Source organism: Grampus griseus, assembly GCF_964374135.1.
Source record: "Grampus griseus genome assembly, chromosome: 10".
NCBI lineage: Eukaryota > Metazoa > Chordata > Mammalia > Artiodactyla > Delphinidae > Grampus > Grampus griseus.
The window spans coordinates 91161699-91183502 of NC_139004.1; the positions used below are offsets into that span (position 1 = coordinate 91161699).

Here is a 21804-nt window from a genome sequence, read left to right on the forward strand (position 1 = left end):
TGGCAGCCAAATTTGGATGTGTTTAATTGATAAAAGCAATAATATATGAGCTTCAGATTTGCCTAATTCTAGAAGAAGCTGGTAATGAAGACATGTATGTGTATAGATTATTTCTTTAACATCTTTATTGGAGTATAATTGCTTTACAATGGTGTGTTAGTTTCTGCTTTATAATAAAGTGAGTCAGCTATACATATACATATATCCCCATATCTCCTCCGTCTTGCATCTCCCTCCCACCCACCCTATCCCACCCCTCTAGGTGGTCACAAAGTACCGAGCTTATACACACTACCAAATGTAAAATAGACAGCTAGTGGGAGGCAGCCACATAGCACAGGGAGATCAGCTCGGTGTATAAATTATTTTTAACCCTGTGAACACTCCCTGAAACGCAGCCTGAGTGTGGAAACATTCCATTTTGTAACTGCAGCAATGCTGTCCAGGTTTATTTCCTAGCTCCATTACTCCCTGATGTTGTACCCTTTAACAAATGTTATAGTGCCACTCTTTTCTAGTCTGTAAAATGAGGATATTAATGGTACTTAACTCATATAATTGTTGTTAGGATCACTTGAAATAATCACCATAAAATACTTACCAAAATGGCCAAAATGGAGGAAATAGTCAATAAATGTTACTGAACTCTGATGTGCACAGCTACAGGGCTTGCAACCCTACAGAACATACTTGGCTTAGAATAATCCTCAAATCTGGTAACAGGTTATTACATCAAATGTTTCAGACAACAAAAAATGAAATGGCACTTAAAACAATCATTGCTGAGAGGATTTGCAGTTGGAAGGATGAAAGAAAAATCTTTTTGAACAATAATATGTCTGTCACTTTATTAGACATATTTCTTATATTAACTCATTGTTATTGGCAACTGTGTATTTACTGACTCCAACTGTGATCTTTGGGCTTGTAACGTCTTATCTTTCTAACCAGATTTGACTTCCTTGAGAAAGGGGAACTTTCTTCCAAACAGAACCTTGGACAGTACCTTATAAGTATTTAAAAATACACAGGAACTTTATAAAACAATTGTGTATGTATGTCTGTTTACACATTGTATGTAATGTGTGTGTGTGTGTAGACAGAGATAGTCGTATTCTAGGTACATATAGAGTAACAAACATAATTGCATATAATGGAACGGTTTGTGAAGTAAACAGTTGACTATCAAAACCCACGAATTTACATCCTGATAATGATATTCAGTTACAGATAGAGTTGGGGAGGTCACTTACTCCATCCAGACATGTGCTACCCAATAAAACTTTCTGCACTGATGTAAATGTTCTCTCTCTCTCTGCTGTCCAGTGTGGAAACCAGTAGCTACATGTGCCTCTTGAGCACTTAAGATGCAGCTCGTGTGACTAAGGAACTGAATTCATACATTTTATTTGATTTTAACTGTTTTTTAACTTAAATAGGCACATGTAGCAAGTGGCTACCTTACAGTATAGATATAGAGTCATAGAGGATGAGACAATATCATGCAAGAAGACGGTAGAGTTGAATTTCCCTGATCCAGGTGGTGTAAAGGCCGTTTTACAGCAGAAGACTATCCTCTTTTGAAGTAGTATTAGTCTTCCATAATGTCTTAGGACTTTAAATTTTAAACTCCTTTTCCTTTATGTCTCCCAACAGATCTTGAAAACTTTAAGACAAGAACGAGAAGCACCGTGTCTGTCCGCCAAGGTCAGGGGATGGTACTGCTGTGCGGCCCACCAGCCCATGCTGGAGGTAACTCTGCACCGAAATGTGCACATGTCACCGACTGCTATTTTTCTTGCTGATTGTTCACCCTCTTGGCATCAGAAAGGGGGACAGTGTCATTCGTAGAGATTCCCAAAGTCCCTCTGTGTCGAGGAAGCATCGTCATTGCCTCCCATAATTAGGATAGGAAAATATCAGATGGTACCAATGTTCCATCCCCCTGCTGTCTACCTGGCTCAAGGGGAAAGATACCGGAGTCCATCAAAATCAGAATCCTGTTGCTTGGTAAAGCCACGTAGGTAAAACCGCCAGCACTTCTTCCAACTTGATCGTATTAAAAGATGGCCTTGCTTCACTTCATCTCATTGTTGGTCTGGGAAGGGATCAGACCCAGAACCAGAGTCCCTTGACCACAGAATCCAAGATGACTTTGTAAGGACTCATAATGACTAGATCAGTTAGGAATGCATTTGATTGCAAGTCCCTGAAAACCCAGCTAACACCATCTTCGGTGGACTTGGGTTTGTGTTGTTCTCACACATAAGACTTCCAAAGGTATGTGGTATAAAGCTGGCACTGCTTTTGGGGGACATCTTCCAGGACCCAAGCCCTTTCTTTGATCCTTCTCTGAAGTCCTAAACATGGGGCATGGCTAAGGCACCAGTGCAGAAAGGTAGAAATGGGAAGAGGGCAGGGCAAATGTCAGAAGTCTCTTCATTTCGAGTTGCTTTTGTATTATGGAAGGTTTGCTTTGCCCAAGGACTTCTATGTACATTTCATTGATCACTCCAGTGGCAAAAGAGACACAAAAATCAAGTATTTTCTACAGATACACGATGGCCCTAAAAAATCATAATTTTGATAATAAGGGAGAATGCGGAGAGACGATGTGTAGGCAGGTTGCAGTGTCTGCAGAAAGGACTAATGATGACTGGAAGGTGACTCTGACTGCACATACAGAGTTCAGGAGTCTGGAGGTTTAGTAGTTAGTGATATTTATTAGGATTTCACTACAGCTTGTGCTGACAAGACTGATAAACTCCATTTGTGGTCACTCTGGCTAAAATTTAGTTTGATACCTGCTCTCCTTGTTATTACCTTAATTTTCCATTTGGCTTTACATGTGATGGAAAAAGAAGATATTTTAAACTGAGAATTTGAAAACACCATTTTATTTTTGTCCTGTCTTCAGAAGTTTTAACTTTTCCTTCTCACCTAATGCCCCGGCTAACGTTTTTAGCAGGAAATAACAGTTAGTGAAACAGCTACATAGCTTGCATTTCAAGCACGGTGAATAGATAAGCAGGTGGAAGAGGCAGGCACCCCTCCAAGTCTGGATGGAGGGTATGGAATTGTTAGGGTTTCTGGTGTTTGAGACTGGCAGAGAATCCAGATTACATTTCAGGAGTTTGTCTTCTGAGAAATGGGTTTATTCTTTAGGACTTAATTTTCTTGCCAAGTTAGTATCAGAAGCATTCAATTTGGAGTCCAGGACATGAATTCTGGTCCTGGCTCTATTTCAAATCATTATTTGATATTGGGCTACTATGTTCACGTTCTCTATCTCTACTCATCTCTAAACGAAGAGATTAAAAGAAATCTCTCAGATGCCTTTTAGTTCTATCATTACATAATAATTGCTGAATAAAAACTAAACATATTTATAAACTATATGTGCATTATTGAAGTCCTGTCCTTTATATGAGGAGGGCAATTAACTGGACATCTATTTAGGTTAAAGTGATGTTCACTCACATTAACAGTTCTCTTCTTATTATGAAATTTGATCAAATAAGAAAGGAAGATTTTGCTAATTTCTTCTGCAGGCTACCTTCACAGCATTAATCTTTCATAACATGGCAGCAACTCTGAAAATTAATCTTACAGCATATTGAGAAAAAAATACCCCACTAATCCCTGGTACAATATCTTTGGGAAACGCAAAACACAAGAAGCACTTTTGTGCTGCTCCACAATGAATGAACCTGAATACTTTCCCCTTCCCACTCAGAAATATATTAAAAATTTCTGTGGACATCTACTGAAATTTGCTCGTCTCTGCTGGCAGTAGTCAGCAGCTTCTGAAATCCAGTTCCTTGAGTTGTGCTGACATTCCTGACAGTCTTGATGGTGAAAGACAAGGAAATAAATATTCCCATTATGGGCTCTATTAGAAACTGTGAGCTCAGTAATACTGTAGGCAAGGCAGGCAAGGCAAGGAAATTTGAGAGAAAACAAGGTGGGTATTGAAGGTTATAAGAGAGCATCACAGACATCCATCAGTTTGGGGCAGTGGAGTCAATGATTATCTGATGAAATCTCCCCAGTTACTGAAAACCCTCCAACGCAAACTGTCCAGCAGTGATTCTCTCATTGCTTCTCCAGGCTGTGATCACCTTAAAGCTGGCAGCATCGCCAAGAGCCGCTGGACATACTGAGCGTTTTAAACCCAGCATATGGTATCCCAGTTTCTATTGTAACAGATCATGAAGAGGAAAGGAAATGAATCAGCCTTTTATTGTATCAGTGGGATACTGGGTAATGGCATGAGATCCATTGTAAGGGATGCTGCATGTCCTATTTCAAAAGCTGTGCAGTGTCAGACCTTCTTAGGATAACATAGAAATGAGCAGCAATTAATCTACTTTGAAAAGCATTTCCATCGGCACGTAGTTCCAGTGCTCTACCAATCACCCTGCATAGCGTCTTTGTCATTTCTTGGTTAATAGGTACAAATTCAGATGTGATGTCGTCGCATAGATTGTACTATTAAATCTTTAACACAGACACCAAAAAATAGAAATCACTATGGATGATAGGGCTCTGGTTGTCTATGATGCTTCTGTAGATTAGAAACAGAGTATTTTGAGATCTAGAATTCTCACTGTGCTTTCCATCAACTCCAGGGTCATTTGGCAGCAGGAATTTGTGATCTTCAACCACTCATTAAATAGGAACAGAAGTGAGGTACTTTGGGATTCTTCCTCCTAGCTTACTAAAACTGACAGCTCATTCACCAGTGAAATCCCCATGAACTGCTCACCAAGGGATATTTTTGTTTCCACCTTCCTTTTATATGTCACCCAGATCCTTGCTGCTCAAAATGTCGTCCTTGTACCTGAAGTATCTGCCTCACCTGGAAGATTGTTAAAAAGGCAGAGTGTTGGATGCCACACAGGGCCTACTGTATCAGAATTCAGATTTTAACAGGATCTCCAAGTGATTCATGTGCACATTAAAGTTTGAAAAGCCCTGAGCTTCACCTATGCTCCCCCCACACTCCGCACCTCTGGCCAGAGGTGTGCAGGAAGCGGAAGCATCACCAGGGCAGCATGTTAGAGCCACAGGTGCCTGGCCTTTGCCCACGGATATTCTGATTCCATAAACCCAGGGCAGGGTCCCCAAAACTGTTGTTCCAGTTGGCTGGAACAGATTGAGGCAGCGCCAGATTGAAGATACACCCACTTTGATCACCTTCTACAAAACCAGCCCAGGTTCACCCTGCTGAGGTGGAGTACTTTGATTTCCACATCAAACCCAAGCAGAAGTGTTAAAAGTTTTTTATGTCCAATTCGTATTTAAAAGAATTTAAAATAAAATATAATCACTTCAGGGTTTCCTATATTTTTTTCATTGTTGTTAAGAGAGGTGAACAACTAAGAAAAGACTGGCTTTTTCTCAGGTATTCACATGAAGAAGTAGCATTTTACATTTGGACAGCTCTTACTACGTCGTTGTTAGAGAAAGTATGCCTTCCTACAGTGTAAAAAAAGAAAGCCACATGATTCTGATTCTGAGATTATTTTCGTTGTTATGAGTTATAGAGAAACTAGCTATAATTGTCGTCGTTGGATGCTTTTACGCTAAACACATCCCCGTTAAACTTAGATCCCATTCGCACGGCACCAGACTCAAGGACCTTATAACAGCATCTGTAGAGTTCCTTATGGTGTTTATAATCTTTAGTTTACCTTATATTATCTTTGGATCCTTACAATAATCCTATAAGAAATAAGGACATGTGTTTCATAGATAAGAAAGTGAAAGCAAAGAGATTAAGTGAGGTCACACGTTAATCAGTGGCAGGTCTAGGAGTTACCTTTGCGTAGAATGTGCCCCATTTTTTTTTATAGTCAGGAGACAACCGTACAACTACTTTTTTCTACTCTGTATGCATTAGTTCTTTGGGTGCCATCCCATATCAATTCAGTCTGAATTTTTTTTTGAGATTGGTTCCTTTGACATCATTCATAGTTTTGAAAGCACTCCAGGTGATTCGAATATGTAGCCAGGGTGGAAAACTTGTGTGTCTGCCCTGCAAAATCAAGTAGGTCTTGTCCCAGCAAAAACCTTTTGATTTGCAAACATCTCCAGGGGCCCAGAAATGTGATTTGATCTAGACATATCATGAATATTATAGTCTTAAAAAAATCAATCACGCCCTCCCACAGCATGATTATTTCAGCTGGATATTTGTCTTTGCTGTAGGACAGAGGTAAAAGCATGAAACTAGGACACCCACATTCTAATCCTAGTGCTACTGTTAACTTACTTGAGCCAATTATATAACTTCTCTGAGCCCTATTCTTTTTCTATCTCCCCACACGTACTCAGCTTCCGGCATCAAGATGTCACCTTCAGAATCCGGCTCACCAGTTTCTTAATTAGTCCAAACTATGCTGACAGGTCACTGGGCCACAAGTAATCTTGCTGTGCTAAAATGAGCATCCTTTATGCCCAGAATAATCTTCAGTACATCTACATGCTAGTCAAGAATGTATAATGAATAAGGCAGGAGTGCCTAATTCCCCTCTGCATGCCTTATTCCCATGCCTGCCCCAAACTGCCCCAAACTGCTTACCAATTTTATATAACTTTAGATTTTCAGGGGCATCCATATTAGCTCCAAATACCAACCCATACCACTGCAGTCCAGACAGTTTAGCTCTTTGCCTTCATGTTTCACCCAAAGGTACATGCAGATTCCATTCTAATCCAGCTCCAAACCTCAAACCATAGCACACTATCCTTTGGATTCTGAGTATTGCAACCTCCAGGTAGTGTAGTTACCAGGCCCTGCCTGCCATATCAGACGCCTTTGGATACTGACATCTTCCTGGCTGGGTTCTAATTTTCTCGCTCTGTTGATTAGACAACTGACCACCTTCCTCAGGAGGCAGTCCCTCCGTTTCCAACTCATTCCTCTACTTTCTCTCACTGAGACTTCAGGCTCTCCTTCTCCGTATCTTGGTTCCCAGCATAACTCTCAAATCCTCACACAGCATTATGCCAGCCAAATGGAATTTATCTTTGTCCTTTAAATCTCCCCAGTGTGTTGTAAGGATTAAAGACATAATAAATGTGGTGCCAGTTTGCAAAATTCAAACATCCAAACATTCCTGATTTTATTAATTAGGCCTGGTTTGATTTTTTCATTTGCCTAAGCCTGGAATTAAAATTAAATCAGAAAATCGCTTGTCTTTGAAGACATATTATGATTCTTGATTTACATTCATTTAACAAATTTTAAGTAGGCAAATATTTTTCAGATATATCTTCCAAGAGATTCATCTGGAATATGCATCTATTGTTAACATAAACTCATCATGCTCTGGCATTGTGGCTTTATTAAAATGCTGATTTAGCCATTCTCCTAACATTTGAAAATTGCTCTTAAAGACTCAGCATGACAATTGAGATGAACTCTGCCAATCATCTTCTCAGAGGCCAAGCCCCATGTAATTCTTTATGTTTGCATGTTACATTAGTGTGCACAGTATGTGCCTGGGCTCCATTCATTTCCTTAGAAGAAACAAAGCATTAATTGGGCCTCAGAGGAGCTAAGGGCTTTAAAATATTGCAGAGTTTATTTTAAGAGACTAGGGAACATAATCTTCAGCTTAATTTGTATGGCTATTTTAAAACAAAATTTGAAATTTTTAGATGGTTATAAGATTAACAGTCACTTAATTGTCATGAAAAGCTATAAGAAGAGTCCCTTTCTAAGTGTGGTACCAATCTCTTCTTCTGGTTATAGTGGGGACATGGTTGAACGTGCACATCAGGATGAAGGGCCGACATTGCACTTGAGTCATCTTGTTCTGTGTGTGTGGTGTGTGTGTGTGTGTGTGTGTGTGTGGAGTGAGGGAAGGTGCCCAAAATTAGACTCAGTTTTTAAGACACTTAAATAACAAGTGATAAATTATGTTCTTAGGATCTTGAGTCCTTAATGTTTGGTCAGCACTGAAATAGCTGCCCTTTGATGCCCATTTCATGTCACCTGAGAAGTGACTTACCTGAGAGATACCCTATCTCCTACAAATAAATTTTAGAACCACAGGTGTTCAGTAAGTTAAGAGTGACCTTGTTGGAGATCAGTGATTGAGAAGAGGTTTTCTGGATGTGGGATCCCGGGAAATAATGTTTAAAATGCTGGTTGGAGCAGCATTGAAATAATACTACTGTTCTAGTCTTCAAGAATATTACGGATCAAACTCTGGTAAACCAACTTGGATGGTATTATTTCTATGGAAAATGCATTCTGAGTTCCACTTCTAAGCCCAAGACATTATATATTCATTTGAATACACATCTATTGAAATTCAGTGAGGAGAGGTTAATACTTAGTTAGTGATAGGTTCATCAACACCATAGTACTAGGTATTTTTTTTAATCTTGTTTTAAATATTCTTAAAGCAATCCTGTTTGATGCTCCTTGACTCTACCATGTTCCTTTGAAAAATACAAACCTGGATTCTTTTATCTGAAAGTTATTCAGCCAGTTCCTCCCTTTTTTCTTTTCCCACTTTGCCAACCAGCAGAGGTTATAGCACAAGGGTGATTTAATCAGCATAGAGTAATGGGAAACAGTTTGGAAGATGATGCTTTTCTCCATTCATTAAACCTCTTTTTCACCAACTGAGAAAAAAAAAAAAAAAACCACATTGATCAGGGACTACTTGTTAGAAAACTGTCTAACCTAAATGGCCTGGTGGAGTGTTTCATGTTTGGGAGGAGAGGCCACTAGGATTTTTTTGTCCTTACCACACCAGATACAGGCTCCATTTCTCTCAGCCATGAGATGACGTAGCTCAAAGAAGGAATCAACAAGGGAAGCAAAAGGAAGAAATCAGGCTCCACATTTCTAGAAGAATGGTGAGCTTCTCCATCACTAGATGTGACAAGAAGAACTGGGATGAATATTTCTGATGTCAGTTATCTCCAGAATTGGTTAAGCATGTTCTGTGATGCTACCAACCTACTCTTTGCCTTTGAATTTTCCTGTCAGCTCTTTAAAACAATCTGAAGGTTTCATGACGTTACTTTTGAATGCCTAGATGTCAACAACTATATACTTATGAGTAGAAGAAATGAGTTTGTATAGACAGCAAGCATTCCCTGGTCATAGAATAATTCTGAGCCCCCAGTTTCTTAACCTGTATAGAGAATTGCTGGTCTGTTTTCAAAGAAAAGTTCCCCAGGAGTGGTAGTTGTACACTTTCTACCTTCATTCCGCTTTCAGTTCTAGTAAGAGAGATGTTTAAGCTGTTTTTGCATCTATAGCAAGTCCCAGGCTGTAGCACTTAGAAATACACTTAGCTACTTAATAGCAATTAATTAAATTTCTTAGTGTTCAGTAACCTAAAGGGGATCATTTAGTTTAGAAAAAAAAATTAGCAGAAATACATTGCAAGAATTTTCTTCTATCTCTTCTTTTTTCCTTGTTTGCTTTTATGCAGATGTTGCCATGTTCTTTATTGGGCTGAAACCATGGAATTTAGTAAATTAATGATGGCCCTAATTACCCAGCTTCTCTGCTGATAGTTACTCTGTACTTAATTTAATAATAGGCACTATATTTGTAGATTTAAATTCAAGTTGAGAAGGTCTCTATTTTCTTTTCAAACATTAAAAAAAAAATCAAAGTGATTATCTCCAGGTTTGATCCTTAGAACTGGAGGACCACTGATCCATCAGAATGAGGGTCAGACACATTAGCACCAAAAGAAAATGGTATTTGGAAAGTGAGATTTGATCCATAAAAGCAAAGTGATCTACAAACTGTGATCATTCAGTAAAGCTCAGCAGCATGCAGAGTTCCCTTTTGGAGTTGTCCTGTCCCAGAAAGCAGGGAGAGGTGATGCTATGTGGAAACCCAGGTGCTGGGTGGGAGGCCAAGAGTCTGGAGATGTGAAAAACACATTACATACCCAGTTAAGAGTGCTACCAGGGATGTACCAGCCAGAGCGGAACACATGATCAACAGTGATCTTTCAACAACATAAACCTGGCTGAGCATTTCATAAATAATCCAGTGGACAATCACTGCAGGATATATGGCAAGCGTTCCTGTTGTAATGCACACTGGAAATATGAATCTCATCTTTTCAGGTGAGAAAGAAATGAGCAGCCCTTTGGATACATTTTCATCAACAAATCGGTGTTTTGTCAGGTCAGTACATCATGATGTTCCATTGAATTAAGCAGGATAATGGTGCAGTATATAGAATGAGGAAATGCTGGTTGAGTCCTGGAAATTTGGAAATAGACTCAGGTTGGGAGATCAGAAATTGAAGTCTCAAAAGTGGAATATTCACCACTGTCAGGGATCTTGATCCTCTGAGTGTGATGGCACAAATAAGTTGATGGGCTTCCCTGGTGGCGCAGTGGTTAAGAATCCACCTGCCAGTGCAGTGGACACAGGTTCAAGCCCTGGTCTGGGACGATCCCACATGCTGCAGAGCAGCTAAGCCCATGCACTACAACTACTGAGCCTGCACTCTAGAGCCCGTGAGCCACAACTGCTGAGCCCTCGTGCCACAACTACTGAAGCCCGCACGCCTAGAGTCCATACTCCGCAACAAGAGAAGCCACCGCGATGAGAAGCCCATGCACCGCAACGAAGAGTAGCCCCCGCTCGCCGCAACTAAAGAAAGCCTGTGTGCAGCAACGAAAATCAAAGCAGCCAAAAATAAATAAATAAAATAAATAATTTTTTTAAAAAATCTTAAAAAAAAAAAAGTTGGCCATTTTTCTGATATATTTTTTAACTCATTCAGTTTAGTTTTCAGACATTTAAGAAGAAAATACCTGGAGTTGGTCAAATCAAAGACCAGACAACACTATGCATTTGGACAAGTAAAGTTCACTTTTATAGGCAAAGGAATAGACGGTGGCATTTTGACTAAAGGTAGGATTATAGCTGCTGATTTAAAAGGAAATGACTTAATGAAGTCGCTTGTTCATCGAGGACAAACAGTATGGATGAAAAACTCTTCTACGCATCATGCTTATCTGAGTTAACTGTATTCGCTAACGATTTTGGCATTTGAGACATATAGAATAAACACAGATTTTCACATGAAGTAGTAATCCTTTCACAGAGAGACCAACTCTGCCTACATTATGAACTAAAAGAAATGTCCTATCTTTAGTGCAGAGGCTGGTTGGGAGAATGTTCATGATATTTTAGGTGGGTCCTGGCTGCTGATGAGACAGTGGGCAGCCGTATCATATTGAGCCAAGAAAGCTCCTCCCATTTCTAACTGCAACACACCCTGTTTTTCTCACATCAGCTAGTCACAGGTTAACACATTATCACCATCCTCACCATCAAAATTAACCCCTGGGAAGCAGTTGTGTTATAACGACACTCCGCAGTAATTCATAGGTCCATATGGTGGGCACAGCTGGAAAGATAGTTGCAGTTGCTAATGTAGCGTCTCAGAAATATCCAAAGAATCTCTACTTTGTGAAGTAATGTGGCATTTGTACACTTTCTTTTTCCCTCAAACCAGCACGTACAATAGGAAACACCTGGGAAATGCCAAAATACTTCAGTTTTATAGGTGTTTGAAGCCCCAGTTCTTATCATTTCATGCAAACTCAGGTTTGCCTTTTGAGAAGACAAATGAGATTTTCAGAATAAATTGTAGCTGATTTAAGTATCATGTGTTTCTTCCCTTTGTGGTTCCCACTTACTGCCAAATGAGGCCTGTATGACACACCTCTGAAATCAACACCTAACTATAACAAAGACATCCCTACACCTTCTCTATAAGTGTTGCTGCCTTTTGAATTTGTTCAGTATATTGCAGGCCAGCATTCCTTCTCAATGTGCAGTTCCAGGTTACTTCAGTGAAACTGTTGTGATGAATGAGATTTATGATTGGGTCCCAGTGGAGTATGTAAATCAGGATATTGAGGTTGAGGAGAATAGATTATTTTTTAAAAGTGAAAGCATCGAACTTTGGCAGCACCTCTCAGATGTCAGGGGTTTAGTAGACATGGCAGGTATAGGAGTGAACAAAAACAGAGTGGTTCCTCTTATCATGGGACCTACAGGTCTGCTGGGGAGTAAGAGGGTAATCAGAAAATCACACTGGGACGTGTGCTTTTGGTTGTGAGGTGGGAGAAGAATAGGGTTCAATGATCTGATCATGTAGAATAGAAGGACGTGATGTAGTCTGGGAGAAGGCTTCTCTGAAGAAGTAGCTCTGGAGCTTAGATTTTGAAGGATGAAAGATGGAATAGTATTACAGATGGAACAGTGCATAAGTCTAGGAGGTTGCCTGCCAGGAGAGAAAGGCAGTGTGGTGGGACCTCCAGAGCAGCAGGGAGAGTAGGATAAGTCTCAGGTTGGGATACAGGCAGAAACTATGGTCAGATGTGGTGGTAATGATTTGGGTGTTTTTCCAGAAAGAAGTTAGGAATTGCTAAAGATTTTTTTTAAGTAGCATCGTGAGATAGGTTATAAGTTAGAGTGGAAGGCAGTTTTAAAATGGGTTCTTGGAAGCCAAGGCTGATTTATTATTACCCAGCTTTCTATGAAAAACAAAGAAAGAAGCAATGTTCTAATCAGACTAGAAACAGAGGGTAACCATCAAAAATTTACTTGAAAAATTACCTGTAGTTGTAGCACAGGTCAAGTTGAGAAGTGACCATCTGACAGTCTTAGTCTGTTCGGGCTACTACAAAATACCACAGACTAGGTGGCTTATATACAACAGACATTTATTTCCACAGTTCTGGAGGCTGGAAGTCTGAGATCAGGGTGCCAGCGTGATCACGTCAGGGCTCTCTTCTTGGTTTATTACAAGCACGTTTTCACTGTGTCCTCACACGGTGGAAGGAACGTGGCAGCTCTGTGGGATCTCTTTTACAGGAGCACTAATCTCATTCAGGAGGGTGCTCCCCATGACTTGATGACCTCCCAAAGACCCCACCTACTAATACTATCACCTTTATGGTTTAGGATTTCAAAATATGAATTCTGGGGGGGACACAAACATTCAGGCTAGAGTAAAGACTAATAACTAAAGAACTAAATTGACAACACGGGGAGATAGAGAGGATATCTTTAAAAGCTTTCAGCGGTAGCCACAATACCCACTTTGTATTTCTCTATGAAATACACATTAAATCTGCACACCTGTTTTAAAAATTAGGTGTTCACTTGTTATAAAGGAAACATTTTTCTAAGGAATCCAGAAGAAATGTTCTCCCATACTTACCAACACACACATACATGCCGTACACCATCTTTCCCTGCCAAAAAATTACTAGGAAATTAACAATTCTAGCTAATACTTTATAGGGAAAGAGGCTCATATGGCATATTGGGTGTGGACATAGCTAAAGGGTGATACCAGCTTACTCTGAAGGTGGAAACTGAAGCAGTAGAAAGTTCCATCTGAGTTCCTCAGGTAGGAATTCTGGAAGCTGCCCCCCACACACTTTTGGAGGAATAAAGGGATACACCCACTTTTGGTTAGTGAAGCTAAGACCTGGATAGAATTACAACCAATGTTAATAGACAAAGTTAAATAAAAAAACTACTCCATCACGGTGACCTAAGAAAATATTCAGTGTTAAAAGAGGGGAGGGGTGGAAGGGGGGAAGTGTCACCTATTGCCTGAGGATGCAAAACAAAACAGACGCCAGAAATGCATGTGAAAGAGATGTCTTAAGAAAATACAATAAAATTAAAAGATGCATCTCTGTTGTGCCTTCTGTCAAGCACAAGAAACCATGGAATCTGTGAAACAAAGATGCTCATGTGAAGAGAGACCTAACTCTGATACTAACTGGGGTTTAAAGGGCGCTAACAAAAATTAGTAATGAAAGAATTAAAATCTGGAATGCAGACTCAGTAAAAAGCCAAATGAGCATTGTAGGAAATTGAATTAGTGATAAGCATGAGTAACTAAAGTTGTTTTGTTTGGTTTTGTTTTTTAATATGTAAAAGGAAAGTATAATGATCAGGAACCTTCGTAGATATGGCAATTAGGGAGTAAAGATCTAATCTATGTATAATCAATGTAATTGATAAAGATATTTGACCAGTATATATGTGTGTACCATTTTGTTTTATATCATGACACACTTATTGTACTTTCTCCTCTTTGAGAGGGAGCCACAAGGTATTCTTTATTTTAATAATTAATGGAAATAGAAATCTAGGTAGATATAAAAACAGAATATGTACCTTCCAAGTCGCTGGAGACAGTTCAGTCAAAGAAATAGTAATCTATTAAAGCAAAGGCCAAAAGGAAAAATGAGAAAAACAGCATAAATAAAAAATACACAAGAAAGATGACAGGTAGGGCTTCCCTGGTGGCGCAGTGGTTGAGAGTCCGCCTGCCGATGCTAGGGGACACGGGTTCGTGCCCCGGTCCGGGAAGATCCCACTGGGCCCGTGAGCCATCGCCGCTGAGCCTGCGCGTCCGGAGCCTGTGCTCTGCAATGGGAGAGGCCACACAGTGAGAGGCCTGCGTACAGCAAAAAAAAAAAAAAAAAAAAAAAAAAATTTATAATACTCAACATTTGGAAATACAAGGAGAAATTACTAAAGTACGTTTGTGATGTAACTTGATAGTTAAGTAAATAGAAATAATGATACAAAACTTTGAATAATGTAATAATACAATATGTATTTATGTACTTCCTTTTGTGGTGCCCATATAATGCTTATTTTAATTGGTTATATATTAAGCCAAAAAAAGAAAAGGTTCAACAAGTTGAAATTGTACAGATCAGGCCTTATTTTCTGCCATAATGTAGTTACACTAGAAATTAGCTATAGATCAGTTTTACACAATGACAACCACCACAATATTTTTTAAAATCAACTCATGTAAATTTCAAGTCTGCTTTCTAGTATCTCCTGGGTTGAAACAGAAACAAAAACCATAATTTATAGACATTTCAAAATTGAAGAAATGAAAACAGATCTATGCTTAACGAAATTTATGAAAAGTTTGCTCTGAAGCAAGTCAGTAACCTTAAATTCATTATTAAGCAAGGAATTCTGGAAATCAAAATGAGTAAACTAAGTATTCACCTCATGAAGTTAAAAAAGAACATGAAACAAACCTCAGGGAAACAGAAGGAAGACAAAGGTTGAAATTAGTGGATGAGAAAATAGAAACAGTACACAGGTGACAGCACAGAGGAGTTTTGATAGACAAAAGAAAAGATAAATACAAGTGTATTCCTCTTCAAATATAATCAAGAACGAAGAAGAGGAGTACAAATACAGTCAGCCCCCTGTATCCACTGGTTCCACATCCTCGGATTCAACCAACCAAGGATTGAAAATATTCATGGAAAAAAATTCCGGAAAGTTCCAAAAAGCAAAACTTGAATTGGTTGCTTGCTGACAATTGTTTATATAGCATTTACCTGTGTATACAACTAACTATGTAGCATTTACCTTGTATTAGGTATTATAAGTCATCTGGAGATGATTTTAAATTTACGGGATGATGTACGTAGATTATACGCGAATACTACAGCATTTTATATAAGGGACTCAAGTATCCACGGATTTCCTTGATATCCAAGGGGGCATCCTGGAACCAGTTCCTCACAGATGGTAAGCTAAGGGATGACTATATACAAAATTAGAAATTAAAAAGAGCATATAATTTTGTATATAATGTTTAAAATCATAAGAGAAAAACTAGGTACAACCCTATGTTCATTTGAACATCTGGATGAGATGAACAATCTGCTGAGAGTATATAAGCAACAAAATGGAACCAAGAAAATATAGAAAATCTGAATAGATTAATTATCATGGAAAGAATTCAAAGTTGTCAGGAATTACTTTCTCCAAGTACTCTGGCCTATAAATTTTACAAAGAACTCTTTCAAAATTTTAAGGTAATTCCCTTTCCAAATAATGTGTTTCAGAGCAAAAGACAAGCTGTCAGTTCATTTTATGAAATGGGTATAACACTGGGACTAAAACCTGACAAAGACAGCGAAAGGGGGAGGTAGCCTCACTTATGAATGTTAGTAACACATATAGTGTATAGTATATTTCAGGCACTATTTTAAAAGCTTTACATAAATTAACTAATGTAATTCTTACAACAATCTGATGATATAATTGCCTTATACAGCCATTTTATAGATGGCAAAATCCCTGCAACATTGTTTAAGTAAATAGGAAGTTCCTCAACACCTTATGAACAACCATTTTTGGATATGTATATAAAAGGAGCAAAAAGTTTTAAAGGTACAGATAACCCAAAAAGAGTTTTGCTTAAATTCTTCCCATATTCCAAATTTAAAATACAAAAAGTTATAAAAGAAAAATATAATGACTTGTAGAAAGATACTTCTGTGTCCTATTAAATTGTAGCCAACACCCAGAGAGAGTAAAGAGACAAGAATGAAACAATGTTGATAATTATTGAAGCTGGGTGATACAAGAGGGTTCCTTATCCCATTATCTCTACTTTTGTAATTGGTGTGTGTCTGAAATTTTCCATAACAAAAAATTTAAAAATACAAGTATGTGGCTGGATTTAGTGATCTCCAAGTTTGTTTCCAGCTCAGATTTTAGATGATCTTCCATTGTTAATTACTTTCTTCTCCATAAAAGTATTTTTGTATCAGCCTTTGAGGCAAGAAGATGTTTGCATTGCATGGAGGAGTTTCTATGATGTGCAGACGTATAGCTATTTTATTACTTATTTTCCTTCTGAAAATCACTCTGGTTATTAATAGCTGTCCTTGCTACCCTGCCTTGAGAGATGGTTATCACTAAAAATGCCTGGGTTGGCAGTAATACGCTTTGCTTCTGCCTGGAGCTGTTTTGAATCTCCAGTGGCAGACCTTCACTGTGTTACTGGGGCAAATGTGCAGTGCTGTGCATTAAATCTGCACTGATCAATGCTCAGATGATTTGACTTTCTGCAGGGAATGAAAAAAATAAACACCCCCATTCCCAAATGGCACTGTAGCCTAGTTAAGAGAATTGCCTGCAGGGGAGTACATTATGCTAAGAGGACTAGTTCATTTTCAGGTCAGAAAACTTTAAATTCAAGTTGACATAGCTTTTCTTTTCATTTCCGTACTCATCTCAGCTGGGGAAATGCGGCGTTTGCCACTAAAAATCAACCAGTGAAATATGGCAGAGGCGGGGGGGGGGGGGTGGGGGGACAGGGGGAGTCAGTGGTCCAAAGCCTGAAAGTGGCTGTGATCTGAAATATGTCATGGTTTATTTCATAGCAGACACCATACCAAATTTGCTTTCCACTGGTAGACCACCTCCTTTTATTTTCCACAAAATCCCACGTACCCAGCAGCAATCTTTAACAGCAAAAATGCAATCCACACAAGTTATCTCGTGGTGTACCAGCATTCCAGACAGTTCATAAGCAATTAAGGATCAAGTCTGAATTAAATCCAGAGGTTCAGGTCTGAGGATGTTAGGGTAGAGCAGAGAATGATGTTCAGCCAGTTTTCTGACCATGAGCGGCTTCATTCAATAAACCTCATGTTAGGTGCTCCCCCCTTAAGCACCACGTGTGACTTCTGCTTTTACGTCAGGGTAGATCCATAAAGTTTCAGGTGTAGAAATTTTCATGTAGCTATTGTAGGGGAGGGAAACTTTTCCTCTGTTCCCTCTAGGTTCTTTGGCTGGTAATAATTAAATTGGCCTAAGACAGATTAACAAGAGAAAAAAAATTTTAATTTTGTATGTACAGGAGCCCGTACAAATATGAGACTCCAAGAGGTGACCAAAGCAAGGAGCTTTTATACATTTTAGACACAAGAACAATAAACTTGTGAAGAATTGACAAGACAAAGAAGTTTGGGCCTAGGGTAGTAAATTAGTGAAAAAGTAACAAAGTTGGTTATATACATCCTTCTTGGCCCTGAATTCCCTATCTCCGGTGATAAGGGATGATCTCTACCTTTGGAACAGGGAGGGTGCCTTTCACGTGGGAGATTTATTTCCTGCTTTCAGGAGGACAAAGGAGGGTCAGAGTGTCTTGCTTGCACGGACCGTTTCTTAAGTAACTTTAATTCCAAGTAATTAATATGCCAGCATGGCACGCTTTGAGGTGACATATTCTGTCCTCCTTCACTGTACTGAAAATTTCAGGTTGAGAATGAATGGGCTCATTAAAAGACAGAGCTGGCTAAGACTAAAAGTAATCCTCCCTAATCCTAGCTTTAACAGCTTTCATCTTTGCTGTGAACAAGTGTCGTTAAAATGAGTTACAAGCACGTGAAAGTGCTCTTCTGGACACCCTTTCACATACAGTCCTCTTCTAACAGAAGCTGGGAGACAGTCCAGGATTAATTAATTAAAGAGTCACTTGGTTTTTATAGATAGTATGAGAAATATTAAAGTTGTAAAGGTTTTTGTTGACAGACTAGTAGGATCTATTTGCCATTCAGACCCTATGCCTTGTAAGAAAAAAATTAAGAAGAATTTGGGGCGTTGACCCTGGGATGTGTAATTTATGCATGGCTCTTGTAAGCTGTTACCTCTTAATCACTCAGGAGCCCCAGCTCTTGAAGCAGACTAATGATCCCCTGCTGACTACCCCGCTCTGCTTGCAGTTCTGCCTTCAACACATCTGTCAGCACCACTTCCCAAGGGGACTCTCTGAAAGTTGGAAAGTCTGACATCCATACATTAACTACCCTGTGACTTTCTCCATGAATAATGGACTGGCCCGCTGTAAGCTGTGAGTTTCCTTCCCAACACCGACTGCTTTTCCTTTTATGTGCCACTATGCTTGTCATCAGAGAGACGGCCAGAGAAAAGACATCTGGCGTCTGTAACTCATAGGGGATTCATAAAAACTAAAACGGGTAGATTGTTCTCTCAAATGAAGTTCCTGAAAATACTGAATGATGAATGTTGTGCTAATGGTCTCCTTCCTCTAGCTTGGTGACAGCCTGTAACCAGTTTAAAAAAAAAAAAGAAAAGAAAAACACCCTACACCCACAGTGACACACACATTCTAAATTTTATTTAAAAGGTATATTTCTAATTGTTAGGTTGAATCCTTGGAGATAGAGTGCAGTTATTTTGAAAACATTATTTCTTTCCATGTCTGCTACGGAATTGTCCTAGGATATGATAGATAAATATGTTGTCAAGACCTATTCTCCAATTAATTGTTAAAAAAAGAATTCTCTGAAGTAAGTCAAAATTGCCTGTAAGATTTTGGCTGGAGTGTTTATTAATTCACCTTACATGCAGGTAAAAACTAGGGGCTGGAAAGAGGAAATTGGGAACCCACTGGGCCAGGATGGCAGGTCTTTGCTTTTCTCCAGAAAACACAAGAAAGAACAAAGAGGTGATCAAAACAGAAATATGTTAGACTCCTGTAGGTGAGTGATTTTTATTTCTCTAAAGGTCATAAATATTGAGAGGTTCAGTGCTTCCCTTGACAGGTTACTTGTCAAGTTACTGTAGGAAGAAATTACCCCACCCAGAATCTAGAACTGGGCTCGAAAACTTTCAGAGGTCACGCTGAAACTGAATTAGAACAAGCCAGGTGTAAGATGATAGGGAATGGCGAAGACTCTGGTGAACTAGAGAGCATACATTTCATCAAAAAGGGGCACCTGGGGAGCCGGTTCCGAGCGGAGTGGAGTGGAGGTCTTCCCCGGAGCGTAGCTGCCTGAGCGGGCGCCGAGCCCCCGCCATGGCCCGGAACACGCTGTCCTCGCGCTTCCGTCGGGTGGACATCGACGAATTTGACGAGAACAAATTCGTGGACGAACAGGAGGAGGCGGCGGTGGCGGCGGCCGAGCCAGGCCCGGATCCTAGCGAGGTGGACGGGCTCCTGCGGCAAGGGGACATGCTTCGGGCGTTTCATGCAGCCTTGCGGAACTCTCCCGTCAACACCAAGAATCAAGCTGTGAAGGAACGGGCCCAGGGCGTGGTGCTGAAAGTGCTTACAAATTTTAAGAGCAGCGAAATTGAGCAGGCTGTGCAGTCACTGGACAGAAATGGCATTGACTTGCTCATGAAGTACATTTATAAAGGGTTTGAGAAGCCCACAGAAAATAACAGTGCAGTGTTACTCCAGTGGCATGAAAAGGCATTGCAGTAGGAGGACTAGGCTCCATTATAAGAGTTCTTACAGCAAGAAAGACTGTTTAAAAAAAAAAAAAAGACTCATGTTACCTTGAGAAGAATTTTGGATGCACAGGCTGTTGAAGAAGGGATTGACAATGGATCAGAGTTCCTCAGAACTCCCAAGTAAACTATTTCAGGACATGCATCCGCTAAAGTGTATTTTATTTTCAAGGTGGAGGGAGAAATTGTCTTACTGTTTCCTAAATCCTTTGCAGGATCTGATAGTCTATGCCTTTGTCCACAAGTAATGCAGAACTGACATTGTGACTGTCTACCAGAGTGGCTGGCCCGCATTGGTCAGGTGTACCTGTGTGCACTGCCTGTGTAAAAGCGGGGAAGGATGACTTGGGCAGGTGCAGATTCAAGGGGTGTGGTAAAAAAGGGAGAGCTTGGTTTTTGTTGAAGTGGAAAACCCCCAAGGGTCTGTACAGACATCCCGACCTCCCAAAGAAGGCGGGCTCTCTTGGGTTCATTGTAAAGTGCCTGCTGCATCAATAAAGCTCTTGGCTTATTAGTAAAAAAAAAAAGGGGGGCACCTGGTTATATCTACAGTTCACCCAAAAGAGTGTTCATAGGCTGGACTAGACAATTGAAATGACATGATCACTGTGGATCACACTTAGCAACAGGTACTTAAGGGTAGGACCCAGTCCAAACACATATCTCCAGGGAGTTATTTTTAAAATTATTTCTTTTCCAAGTGATATTTTAAGAGCAAACAATTAAGAATCAGTTAAGCGTGGAGCCTCCTGACTTAGAAGGCCCAAGTCTTAAAAAGATATCTTGTAACATTTCTATTGACAGATCTTCCAAAGTTCTGCAGAGGAACAAGCCCAGTGGTGAAAATCATCACAGGCAGGGAAGCCCAACACCAGATATGTATGAATAGTTCATTTGTATTCCTCCCAGCCAGAGGCAGGGTGCCAATCCTGGGTCACTTTTACCATAACAACGTTGCCTGGTCACACAACTGACATTCACCTTCATCAGGTTTGTGGGGTCACAAACCAGAAAGTTAACCCGAGATAAATTTGTCCATAGAGAAGAAGAAAGGGTTTTAACACTGAACCCACTGCTGTCATATGGGAGTGTGGACTCAGGTCTTCCTTTTTCTTTTCCTTTTTTCCTCCTCCTCTTCTACCCCCTCCTCCTCAGTGTCTTTCCTTTTCTTCTTCCTTTAAAAATGATAGAAGTCCAGAATTTTTAAAAGTTAAATCTCCCAAATTTCAAGTGAGAGTACTATAATAAGAGCCCTGGACCAGAGAATAAAAGAGCTGTGTTCTAGTATTCTAGCAATTAGCTGTGTGAGCTACATCTATAAAGTAAAAGTCTTGCCTAAGGTCAAGTGAGAAGATATTGCTAATGATTTTGTTGCTATTTTCTAATTGATACTTCCTGCTCATATGCTCAATGCTAAGGAGCCTGTTTCTCTTCCCTCAGTTTTTCTATCATGCTTTATCATGTGAAACCAAAGAGTGAGTGTAAAATAGTCAAAGGTCTTTCAAAACTATAAATGATTGATGCCAATCTCGTTATTGGACAAGATTTCCAACAAAGACCAATATATCTGCTTTTGTTTGCATCACCCAAAGAGACTGGGCCCAAAATGTTATATCTGAGTGGATTTTGACTTTCAGTCCAGTTTTTCAGAGCATTGATATGTTAATACACAGCATAGA

General features: G+C 39.6%; 2 protein-coding genes across 5 annotated transcripts in view; both read left to right on the plus strand.

Moving 5' to 3' along the window:
* The window catches only part of CNTN4 (contactin 4), a gene marked incomplete at both ends in the record, with an annotated part of 493058 nt that overhangs the window by 249545 nt on the left and 221709 nt on the right, over nt 1–21804 (plus strand). For all 4 annotated transcript variants that reach the window (XM_082664454.1, XM_082664456.1, XM_082664455.1 and 1 more), the window contains one exon: nt 1657–1752. In XM_082664454.1, coding sequence (XP_082520580.1) covers nt 1657–1752 — 96 coding nt within the window. The remainder of the gene's footprint in view (nt 1–1656; nt 1753–21804) is intronic.
* LOC309828864 (actin-related protein 2/3 complex subunit 5-like protein) lies at nt 19619–20620 on the plus strand. Its single transcript, XM_082664458.1, has one exon. The coding sequence runs from the start codon at nt 19689–19691 to the stop codon at nt 20097–20099; it is 411 nt and encodes a 136-aa protein (XP_082520584.1). The 5' UTR covers nt 19619–19688; the 3' UTR covers nt 20100–20620.

Excerpts from the sequence above, each read along its gene's own strand:
- LOC309828864 (XM_082664458.1), top strand. The coding sequence starts at position 19,689 with ATGGCCCGGAACACGCTGTCCTCGCGCTTCCGTCGGGTGGACATCGAC.